We start from the raw sequence: 12,343 nt of genomic DNA, 5'->3' as shown, positions 1-12,343 counted from the left end.
CTAAGCTTTCCTTTTTTGATCCCAAAACTCGTGAAAGGAAAGGCTCTTGGACTTGGAATAGTATCTCACATATTATTCCATCCTTAGAAAAATTCTTGATAAAAAAGGTAGGAAATGGTAAATCTACCTTTTTCTGGTCTGACAAATGGATTCCATCTATTTTAGGTAATCTCTTGAACTCATATCTTATTTTTATTGTTTTTGCTGATCAAATTATTAAGTTAGATAGTTTTAGATTGGATTTTGAAAGGAATTCTGACTTATTAAATGATATGTTACTTTTGGACATCTCTTCCCAAATTCAAATGATTAAGTTTTCAAATTCTGATGATACTTGGTGGTGCACTAGGGCCAAAAATGGCATCCTTAGTAGCACTAAACTTGCTACTAGAGAACTAGATCCTGATTCTGTTAATAGTAATTTCTTTATCGCCTCTTGGTGGAAATTCTTTTGGACACTTAAGATTCACCCCAAATTTAAAATCTTTTTCTAGCGTTTGCTAAATGTAGAACTCCCAATCAAGGCTACTCTTTTAAAATGGCTTCAGATCGATCCTTCTGGTGCTCTATGTGGAAATTGAGTCGAATCCTTCTGACACTTATTCTTTCTTGTGATTGGGTTAAACATATTTGGGTGGCTGGACCTCTGGGAATGAGAACTGAATACTTGGCTTATGCAAATTTGAAAGATTTCTACTTGGCAATTTTGTTTAACCATAAATTAGATAAACAATCACTAGTGTGGTTTTTAAGTGTGTTTATTATTACTTGTTAGTTGTTACTATATTTGGGCAGCCAGAAACAAAGTTGTTATTGGGTTAAAAAATCCTGATCCAATTTGGGTAATGAATCATATAAAAAAATGGTTGGTAGATATAAAATTATACCCCTCTCAATTTCGTCCCATGAATTACTTTATAGTAATGAGGAGGCTTTATGAGTTCTTTTCTCCTTTGCCTTACCAGTTTTCAATTTTCCTGTTTTAATTTGTGCAGGACACCAAATACCTGGACTAAGTTTGGGAGGATGGTCCTTTATCTTTTTGCTAGATGGCAAGTTTATTTTTTTGTTGCAGGTTATATAACATCTACCAATTATATGGAACCCGAACTATTTAGTATCTGGACAGGCCTTGACCATGCTGCTAGTATGGCGTTGAAGATAAAAGAAGTGTGGTGTTCAAATCAATAGATCATTGATGTTCTTCCATTTCCAACCAAGTTTCCTTGACCTTGGTACCTTATAAAAGACTTAGTTTATATTTCTAATATATCCCAAGATATATGTTTTGACACACCTTGTTAGGCATGCACAATCTAAGAACACTGTATATTAATATATTTATGGACACCATAGTGTATGGAGCGGGACCCACTGTATTGACAATTGTAAAATCAACTTTAACGAGAACCACTTACAATAAGATCAAAGTCCAAATCGCTAATCCAGATTTCCTTGGAAGGTTTGGTCTTTGTTAGCATTTCAAATCTTGGAATCGCTAATCGAATCGTTCAGTGTTTATAGATTTGGTCGGAACCAGTTGGAATCGACGGGAATCACGGTACGAATCGTCCCAATTGTCCAGTGCTGATTCTGATACGAATCGGTCGAGTCGATTCCGATTCCGATTCCGATTCCGCATGTCTTGTGCGTCCTCCGGGGCCGAAACCTATATAAAGCGCTTCAGAAACGAAGTGACCTGTGCCCATGCCACACTCTTGTTCATTATCCCCTTTGTGTGGCCATGGAAATTCTCTCCTATTTGCACCCAAACCTCTCTTTCTTCTAGAGTTTCTATTCCACTTACAGTTCACTTTCTGGCCTTCTCAAATACTTTCCATGGCTACAACCCCCTCCAGTATTGTCTCTGGAGTCCTCTCCATCTCGTCTCCACAGCACCCTCGGAAGTTACCACCGCCACCTTACTGCTCTATCTTTGCCGGAAAATACTCCTCTACCCCTGCCATATGTATCTCTTGTTGGAATCTGAAAGCCTCCAGTAAGGTTGTATGCAAGGCAACTGAAATTTCAGTGGCCGAAGAGTCTCCAGCTTCTGGGGACAGTGGCGGTGGTGATGGGAAGAACTGGGTTCCGGTGGTGCCACTATCAGCGTTACCGAGGGGTGAACGGCGTGTGATTATTCAGGATGGGGAAACGATTCTGCTTCTCTGGTATAAGGATGAGGTTTTCGCAATTGAGAACCGGTCGCCAGCCGAAGGAGCTTACACTGAAGGCTTGCTTAATGCTAAGCTTACTAAGGTATGATGGCTGGATAGTGTACTTCCCCCGAATTTTATTTCTTACAGGTGTTGGGAAAGGGTAAAAGGTAATTCTCTCAGTTGGTTAGTTGATTGCGGTTTTCCATTAGATCTTTACTTAAACAAGGAAATGAGAATCTGTGGAGATTAGGAAAGAGTTACCCTGTGAGTTTTACACTCTTTTTGGATGCCAGGTTTTTGATTTATTGTGGTTTGGAAGGGTGATAATAAATGAGTTCAGAGTAGGATTTGGTGTTTGTGTTTCTTTTCAGATTATTTTTATTCATTTTTTTTAATCTTTATAAAACTAGTTTTTGCTGGTATTTTGATATAATTTAGAATTTTCTTTTACTTGTGGAGAAAATTTAAGTTTGATTACAAAGCGGTCCCTATCCATAGAAGGAAATGGATTCTGAATTTATGAATGTTTAAGGTTATACTATTTTATTGCCTTTTCCTTTCGTGATATGAATTGATAGAATTGACCCTCAATTCTCTTAGTTTCAACAATTGTACTCCGCCTTATCCCAACTAAATGGGATTGGCTATGTGGATCTGTTCCCCCTTTATTAGCGATTAGAATCTCTTAGTTTAAAGAGCATCCCAGTGCACAAGGCTCCCTCAACTGCAGGGTCTGGGAGAGGAAACTGTACGAAGCCTTACCCCCTGCTTCGCAGGAGAGGCTGTTTCCAAGTTTTGAACTCACAATCAACAGGTTGCAATAGCGCAACTGAACTGTTGCGCCAAGGCTCGCCCACTAATTAGAATCTCTTAGTTTGATCAATAAAATTGTTGCTATTGTTGTTGTCTAGCTTCTGCTCTCCCATTTATAATGTGAGCAAAGGCCTATTATTATAAGTATAAACCATGCTAATTGGCTTTGGCTATGCTAGCCATATCAGAGGTCAGGATGTCTAAAACCTGTGGGAGGATCACATGAGCTGCTGCTTTTCATCATAAGTTGATGTCTACCAGAATAAGCGAAGTTAGTTTATTTCTAAACTGACTAAATTTTTTCTCATTTAAAGTCGATTTTAGAACTGTAATAAAATGGTGGGTGGGCCTTGGTGTAATGGTTATGTTGCGCTATTGCAACCATCAGGTTGCGGGTTCAAAACATGGAAACAGCCTCTCCAAGAAGCAGGGGTAAGGTTGCATACCGTTGCCCCTCACAGACCCTTCAGTAGCTGGAGCCTCGTGCACTGGGACGCTCTTTTCTATTTTCTTTTAAGTACTGTAATAGAATGTCCCCATTGCAGATGCATAAAATTTGACTGAAATTGTACCCTGTTACCACAAATTGCATGGAAACCTAGTTGAAAGAAACATCAATAGCAGAAAATGAAATTATGGTTAACGAAGTTCAAGGTTTAAAATTTCTGTATGAAAGGTATGCTGTAGGACTTGGTGTCTCCCAACTGATGCAGTCAATCATCTTATTGATGCCAAAGGTTAGAAGGCTACTCTGGAGAGTTTGTTGTGAAACCATCCTGAATAATTCTGTGATGGACTGAGCAAATGTGCTGCTGACAGAGTATTAAATGATATGGCTCTAGGGTGAAAATCTTCTAATGAACACTCCTGCCTCAAGATTTTCAGGAAGAGGTTTTGCTTGTTTCCGATCAGTTACAGGAGGACTGAACTTTTGAAATAATTATAAATCTTTGTAGAGAACTTAATATGTTCTTGATGTAGATCTTCTTGACTTAAGCATTGGGAACTGGACTGGGTACTTTTCATGATTATGGTTCAGTTTGTATGGCTTTGGGACTGGTTCTGGATTCTGAATTCTAGAAACTTGAACTCATGAATAGGTACATGCCCGTATACTTTTTTGCCCAATGGCATTATTGTGTTGATCTAAGTCACTGTGCTCCAGCCTTGTGAAGCATTGAGGATTGCATGGTGCCTGGCTTTGGAGCTTTCTTTGTCCATACCATACTAGTCTTGACTGATTGGCGAGAGAAGAATTAGCCATTGACTCAGCATCATCTGATGGGATGGCTATCCCTTGAATCAGACATGGTGGAATACCCTTTCCAGTCCCAACCAAAATGAAGAGGAGGAAGAATCATTATTCAGTAGATTGGATGCTTATCATCATAGACAACAGTTGAGAGATGAAACAACGATGATCTGTTGATTGACAGCAGGTATTTCATGGGGAGCTGAGTTTCCAAGAATGAATGACTTTTCGTTTAATCATACAAGTCCTTGTTTAGGATGATTGAATTTTGTGGACAGGTAGACCCCTAGGTCTCCTGTTCACATGCCAAGTTTCAGCCCAAACAGAGTTTCTAAGTGGCAAAATAGTGCTTCAAAAAATCCAGAAAATGGAAGAGTGCATGGTACTGGGCATGGATGACTAATGAACTCCGTGTTTGTTGAGAAATAAGAGCAGACAGGTGCTAGGCAAGGTTGCAGCAACCAACTGTATCACCGCTCATCGCAACTCCAGAGCAGACAAACGACACCTCTGAGTCCTCTCCTTCAGAAAACAGTCAACGATGATTGAGACCAGTATAGCCACAACTGTGGCCATCGACGCACTACCCAAGCGCCTGCAAAACCTGCCAATCTTTGGATGATTTTTGCAAGGGTTTTGTGCACAACGCCAGCTCAAAAATGAAATTGCACACCCCCTCGCAGATCACAGTTCATGTGAGGGGGTGATATGTCATAAATGTGCCCCCCCCCCCTTTTATTGTTAGATTCCAAAAGGGTTTCTCTCATTTGCCTGAAACTGCACTTGGGCAGTATAGAGAACCCTCTCCCATTTTGCAAAGACAGAATACACAAAACCCAGAGAAAGCGAAAGTGAGTGTGAGAATGGAAGTACGAAAAGTCAATGGCCAGCCAGCGAAGATGATGGTTGTAACTGCCGTTGAGCTTATTCCATCTGAAAGTTATTTTAGCAGAACCCATAGGATGATTTGTTGCAAGTAAAATTACGTTGTTACCCCTGAAATGTGGGCATTTACCACAAAGAACAACTCAATCACCCAAAGATAGAAGACATGTGAAAGGACAAAAATTGCTCTCAAGAGATGCTATTAGTTTATCCCATGGGCATTTTAAGTCTTGTTATCTTACTGAGGTCACAAAGCTTTATTACATTGAAGATTTCTCCTTTTTTACCGAGTGGAGTTTGGAGTTCTTTCATAGATCCGTTGGTTCATATCTTGGTACATCCTTGGAGCCTACCTCTACTTTGATGGATGTTCTATGGGTAATCCTTGGCCATAAGGGATTGGTGGTTAAGTGAAGGTACATAGAATGTTGCATTTGGAACACACCAGGCTACTGGTTCTGCTGGGGTGAGTTGTTATTCCTTGTTTATATTTTGAGCTATGTGAGATCTAGTGGGTCATAAATGAATGACAACTAATTCTGGTACCTATTGAAACTAAGCTATTTGGAGACTGAATCTGTTAACGTGATGAAGTTTCAATGTTTTCAGTTAAAATGACCAAATGGTTTTGGTATTAGTTGAGGCTGAAAACGTGATTGATTCCTTGCCTAGAACTTCCCCATTGTGATAGTGGACGGAGACTCCTCCAGGGTTGTTGATGGGTTGCAAAAGCAAGAGGTTGATTGTAAGAGATTTCCATCTCATTGTGTGTCTGTGAGTGTGATATTTAACCACTTCTTTGAACATCTCAGTCTATTGGAAGCTATAATCCACTAACGGGTTGGTTGATGAGCTTTCTAGCATAGGGTTGTGAGACAGAATGACAATCATTATCTTATCTGTAAGAGGCTTTCAAATCTTTAGGGATTTCTTTGTATTTAGGACTACTCATTATTTAGGTGCTCTCTTTTTTTTTTTTTGGTGTGTGTTCATGTGTGATAACTAAAAAAATTTAATTGACCATTGAAAGGATGAAGCACAATAAGAGGCCTACTTCAATAATAAGGCAAGGAAGCTAACCAAGACTAACTTAGAAGGATGGCCTCATTGATTAGACTATCAATTCTTTTTGCCTGTATGAAACCTGTACATCAAAGAAAATAAAAATGTGGTGCTTTTTCTTCTCTCGCTCTCTATTGGGTGGGTGAGTGGGATACTATTAAAGGTGCCTAGGACTGTGGAGGTGTGTGGATGGAGGCAGATGGCTATACGAAGTCCCTCAAAGCATGCTTAGTCGGAGATTCGAAGAAAGGAATCCTGCAGAAAGAGTAGCACATGCTTGGGCTTCAGAGAAAACTGTGTACCTTGGTGAGAAAGGTTTTATATAAGTCCAAAAACAACACACAACTCTCATCATTGTTGGTGTGAGAAAATTCTCTTAGGTTGGATCCATTAAATGTGTGTGTGGGGTGGGGGGGGGGGGGCAGAAAACGATTTTCTCTGAGAATGAATGGAAAATATTCATCACTGGAGGAATAGGGGTTTTAGTCGGTTGTACCAGACCATTCTACAGGTCTGATTGAGGTCACAAAGCTTTATTACATGAAGATTTCTCCTTTTTTTTCGAGTGGGGTTTGGAGTTCTTTCATAGATCCATTGATTCATCCCTGGAGACTATCTCGACTTTGGTGGATGTTCTATGGGTAATCCTTGCCCATAAATGTTTGGTGGTTAAGTGAAGGCACACAGGGTGTTGCCCAAAAATAACACACATATCATATCATTGTTGGTGTGAGAAAATTCTCCTAGGTTGGATCCATTAAATGTGGGTTGGGGATGGGGGAGGGAGAGATTTTCTCTGAGAATAAATGGAAAAATATTCATCATTGGAGGAATAAGGGTTTTAGTCAGTTGTACCTGACCATTCTACAGGTCTGATGCCCTTATAACTTGTCACATTTTCATGATGAAAAGGATCCATATCAGTGTTAGGTGCATCTTGTTCAAAAGATTAAATGGAACATAGATTTGCGTGAATTGGTGATTCCTACTGCATTTTTTTTTGTTCATTTATTTGAACAGTACAGAGGAAAATTTTAGGATAGTTTATTCAACCAATAATGATGTGTGGAGGTGAATGTTTGGCAGTGAAGAAATAACATATGAACCAATTTAGTGTAGCTCAAATGATGATGTTGAGATGGATGAGTGGTAAAATTAACAAGGAATGAACAAAATTGGGCTAATTTAGGAGTAGCTCCGATAAAATAATGAGTTGAGAGAATTTTGTTGAGGTGGCATGGATTCAGATTAGAGGAGCTAAAAGAGCCAGGGGTAGGCCTAAAATGACCCTAGGAGAAGTGGTGAGGAAAGACATGTAGGATTAGTGACAACTATGTCTTTGAATGGAGCTGATTGGAGAAAGAAGATCCATGTAGCCGGCCTCATTTATTTGGGATAAGGCTGAGTTGAGTTTTTGTATTTGAACAGTTCAGAAAAATCTAAGAGTTTGATAAACTCAAAAAAGTAACATTCAGTTCACATGGTTAAAGATCATCTTCTCCTGATACTATTTTTCGCAGAAATTTTTAGGATTGGGATACATTCATATTTAGGTCCCGGACCTTTGTACAGGTCCAATTATCTTTTTATCCATAGTTTTCAAGGGGATGCCTAGGCGACAAGGTGCCCATTGAGGTCTAAGGTGATCAATTGCCTTACGTGGCAAGGCACCTAGACCCAATACCTAATATCTTTCCTTTGACGTGTTATAACTTTCTATCATTTCTCATTTCTTCCTTTATACATTTATGTAATCTTACTTCTACCCCCCCACCCCCCCAGGGCTTATGTTGTTTATTTTGAGTTTATGACCTTTATAGCTTACGCACACTTATAAGATGACAAATACTTGGAAAATATAGCTAGAGATATAGCATGTGGTACTTGCCCTCACCAAGACATCAAGAATGTAATGTAGTCCTAGAATAGGTGATAATCCTGCTAGGAGCCAATTGGAATCAAGCTTTGGTCAAGCCTGCTGTTTAGGGCTGATTTGGGGCTGTTTTAGGGCAAAATTAGGGTTTAGGATGGGAATTTGGGAATGGGGTTTATAGGGTTTTAATCTGCAGGTTTAGAGGGTCATTATGGTATAAAAATATTTGAATTTGAATCAGTTTTAATTTCCTACAGAAATTAGGGTTAGGGTTTTGGGTTCTAAAACTAAGGAAAATAGCCAAAACTTGGGTTTTTAATGGGGGTTTAGGGCACTGTGGGAGGGAGGTTCGATCCTAATATGGGCCTGTTTTGATGGTCCGAAGTGGGAGATCTGTAATTTTAGGGTTTAATGGCTAATGGAACTTTTTACAGAAATTAGGGTTGGAGTGGTGGGAAGGGGCAGCAACTTGGGTCGAGTAAGGAAGGTGTTGAGGGGAGGCTATGGTTAGAATTTGGATGGCTTCTGATAGGTAAGCAGATCTGGACAGAACTGAGATTCAGATCTGGGCAGAATGTAGCAGTCTAAGGTTTATGAGAAATAGGACAGAAAAGAAAGGGGATCGATTGGGGAAGGAAAGAAAGGATAAAACAGAAAATTAAAACCCAAACTTACACTGGATTCCTCCGGCAGCAGCTTGGATTGTTGAAGGATGAAACCACCTTCGAAATAGGGATCCTCCCAGCCGTCACGGCGTAAGGAGTCGCAGGATTCCACCCACCCTTCCACCTTGATAAGCCCACAAGGATGCACACACTCTTGGAGAGCAAGGAGCAGCAAGCAGCCACGAAAATCTCTTTTTTTAAATTCAAATCTGTCCTGGGGGAGCCTCCCACGATTCCTTTATTTATAATTAAAGGCCTAAGCCAAATCCTAATACAATCTAATCTCCTCCTCGCTTAAATCGTGGAAGGGATCTAATCAAATTCAAATTACTAATTTAAAATACTAAAATGTCCTAACTACCCCTACTAACTTAAAAACAACTAATTAAAAGAAGATTCCATATTAGCCAATAGGATAAAAGAACCTATTAACCAATAGGAACACTTCACTTAAATTAGACCCATTGAACCAATTGGATGCAACCAAATCTAAACCGGTTCAATCTAAAAACATAAAAATAACTAAGTATTGGGCTAATCCCGTATGCAACTTAAGTACCCCTAGTTTAGGCTCATTAAAGTGGTCTATTACATAAAAAACCCTTGGGAACAAAGGCCCAACATGGATATAACCCAACCCGAGGCTTATTTCTAAAGAAATAAGCCCTATTTGGTGATCATTCTGCATCAGAATGTGGCCACTACGGTGGCTTGCTTTGGCACAATGACAACTATGTTTTCATCACATTTTGTTAGTAAAGTGGAAGGTGGTAGTGTGCTTCACTGGTAAAGTATGTGGGAAGTACACCAGAGGTGGGATTGAATCTCGTCTTAGTTACAACTAAAAGACAACTGTTATTTTTATCATTCTATATTATATTATTTTGGACTTTGGTGTTTATTTTAGGGAGAGGGTTGGGTATGATGCCAGCTTCCAGTAAGCTAGTGGGATACACCAATCACAGTGCTGGACACGGGGGGGAAAGGGGGCCTTTTCCAAAGGGGGAGGAGAGAGGATGACACATGCTGTGCACCTTGGCAGCATGCCCAGCCTTTTTCTTTTTCTTTTTTTTTTTTTTTAAATATATAGAAAACATGGACCATGGTTTTACTATATATTTTATTGGGGTTAGTATCTCTGCCTGTCTAAGTTTTGCATCTGTGAGGAACAGTAATGGTTTGGAAAATTTTAAGCAAACCCTTCTGATATTTTTCCAGGATGGTTGTATAGTTTGCCCAACAACCGATAGTACATTTGATCTTAGGACTGGAGCCATCAAGGATTGGTATCCAAATAATCCTGTGCTGAGAGCCCTTACACCTTCCTTGAGGACACTCTTCATTTATCCCGTGAAAACAGATGGCGAGAACATTTATATTAGCATGGAAGGAGGTGCATCCGCTGCTTCTGCAGAGATTGTCTTCAGTGGGAAAGCTCAACCAGGTGTTACAGCATCCGATGTCAATGTGGAGGAGGTACACAAATAGTCAATTTCTTAGCTTTGAATCACTTCAAATCTTTAGAAAGAAAAATACAACCGTGCTTAATTTTCTGTTCTAAACCACTTTTCCTATCGATGTATTTCAGGTGAGAATGGTGGTTGATGAAGAATCACAGGGGTTTGGTTTTAATAAAACAAATGAATTGATAAATGGAAAAGCAGCTACGATCGGCTTCCTATTATTGCTAGATTTTGAGCTCTTGACGGGTAAAGGTCTTCTTAAGGGAACAGGCTTCTTGGATTTCATTTATGCTATTTCAAATGCTTTCAGCTAGACATTCAACATTCTTTTTTCAGTAACTCTAGAGCCTGCTGTAACCCCTGATCTATGAGAGTTGTTCTTCTCCTTGAATCTGAAATACTTCATAAATTTGATATTGTCAAGCATTAGGTTATAAAATGGAAAAAAAAAAAAAGAAAAGAAGACATCTGAAAGGAAAATTTGAGATAATTCACTGGCCTCTGGACCTCCTCAGTAAAATTTTATTGATCATAATGAAAAATTAAGAGAACATTTAGACTTGGGTGTCTGGTTTTGTATTGATTACGTTGATTCTAAAAGCAGTAGATATTTTGATTCTTTACATGTATTTGATTAAGCAATATCCTGAGGGAAAAGAAAAACAAATGCCTGCAGTAAGGGACATGACAAAATCTGGTCTCTAAAGTCAGAATATGGAACTGGATTTTCTTCTTTTAATCTTTATGACTACATTTGGCACTCAACTACAATAACATAGCTTTATCCCAACTAAATGGGTTCAGCTACATATATCCTTGCAAAGACGAAATAATAATAATAATAAGGGAAAATTACGTACTCCTCCCCTGTACTCTACCCTAATTACACGTTCTTCCCCTTGGTTTTCCCACCTTACGTACGATTCCCCTGTAGTTTTCGAAAAATCACTAATTCCTCCTCTGCCGTTAGCATCTGTTTGTTAAGTGTTGATGTGGCGTAGTTAGACTTTTTATAATGCCCAAACTAACCCTTGGTCATTGTGAGATGACCCTTTTACCCTTCTTCTTCTTCTTCCTCCTCTCGCAACTTCGTCCCCACCATGCTCTTGCAACCTTTGATTTTGACATTGAATCAAACTTTTCTGAACCTAACAATACCCTTCTTCTTCTTCATGCTGCAATCCTACCTGCCCCCACCCACCTCATCATGGATAAATTTACATTTTTATTACCCTTCTTTTGGGTTATTCAGGCACAATGTGTATCCCACATAAGATTTCTCCATCAATTTCAAGATTTGGAGGTTCTGTAACTGTCCCAATTGCTGCAAGAGGTCTGCTTTTATTTCGTAGTCCATATTCTTCTTATCCAAACTCCCTAATACGCTCCTCCCGTTGTTTGAAACTGAATTGGAGGAGGAGAGATTGATGAGATCGGGCTCTTCTCCACTGATGATTCTGCGATTGATGCCCCTGCCCGTATCCTTATCGCTTTGTGTTTCCCTGCGAATGACGACAAGAGCTTTGGGCGGCAAAGAGAAACTGGGCAAGACACATGAACCTTACTACTATTACTACTCACTTGGATTAGAGCTACTCCCACAACCGCATTTGGCGATTTTGGGTGCTCATCGCTCAGTCCTAAATTAGGGTTTGATCATATGCAAATGAGAAACGGAGCAGTATCCAAGGGAGGTTCCTTCGGTTTTTAGGTGGGAGATGGTGAATAGCTGTTCATGCTGCAGTTAGAGGAGGTAACTTGGAGCGGTGAAAAATACGAGTAAAACTAACCTAATTTCTAGAATGCTAGTAGAGCCAAGCAACATGCCCACCAACCATTCAACCAAAAACCTCACTCACACAAATCACATGGGAGTACAGTTATGCTATCACTCCAGCATGTTCAAGCAGAGTAGCAACACTGGAAGATTGAAATCAACACCTTCTGCTGCACTCTTCACGCAGTAATGGAAGCGATGATGATGAACCCATCTACTTTTCAGTCTTTGCAGTGCGTGATTTAAAGTTTTAGGGAATAAGAGTCTGAGAAGGAGGAGGCGGCGGCGGCAGTGGTGGTGGTGGAGGAGGAGGCAGTGACTGTAGTGATGGTAGTGGTGGTGGTGGCGGAGGAGGAAAGAAATGGGTGTTTTAAGGTTGAAGATGATGAAAAGG

General features: G+C 39.8%; 1 protein-coding gene across 1 annotated transcript; it reads left to right on the top strand.

Moving 5' to 3' along the window:
- Positions 1–1,779: 1,779 nt before the first annotated feature.
- LOC122669061 lies at positions 1,780–10,736 on the top strand. The gene is made up of 3 exons (XM_043865698.1): positions 1,780–2,259; positions 9,928–10,185; positions 10,298–10,736. Exons 1-3 carry the CDS (start codon positions 1,840–1,842, stop codon positions 10,484–10,486), a joined length of 867 nt encoding a protein of 288 aa, XP_043721633.1. The 5' UTR covers positions 1,780–1,839; the 3' UTR covers positions 10,487–10,736.
- The last annotated feature ends 1,607 nt before the right edge of the window (positions 10,737–12,343 follow it).

This window comes from Telopea speciosissima, chromosome 7 (genome assembly GCF_018873765.1).
Source record: "Telopea speciosissima isolate NSW1024214 ecotype Mountain lineage chromosome 7, Tspe_v1, whole genome shotgun sequence".
Classification (NCBI taxonomy): Eukaryota; Viridiplantae; Streptophyta; class Magnoliopsida; order Proteales; family Proteaceae; genus Telopea; species Telopea speciosissima.
This window is presented reverse-complemented; position numbering and strand designations above follow the sequence as displayed.

Excerpts from the sequence above, each read along its gene's own strand:
- LOC122669061 (XM_043865698.1), top strand. The coding sequence starts at position 1,840 with ATGGCTACAACCCCCTCCAGTATTGTCTCTGGAGTCCTCTCCATCTCG. Across the intron at positions 2,260-9,927 it reads TTAATGCTAAGCTTACTAAG|GATGGTTGTATAGTTTGCCC; the intron begins GTATGATGGCTG and ends ATATTTTTCCAG. Across the intron at positions 10,186-10,297 it reads CCGATGTCAATGTGGAGGAG|GTGAGAATGGTGGTTGATGA; the intron begins GTACACAAATAG and ends GATGTATTTCAG.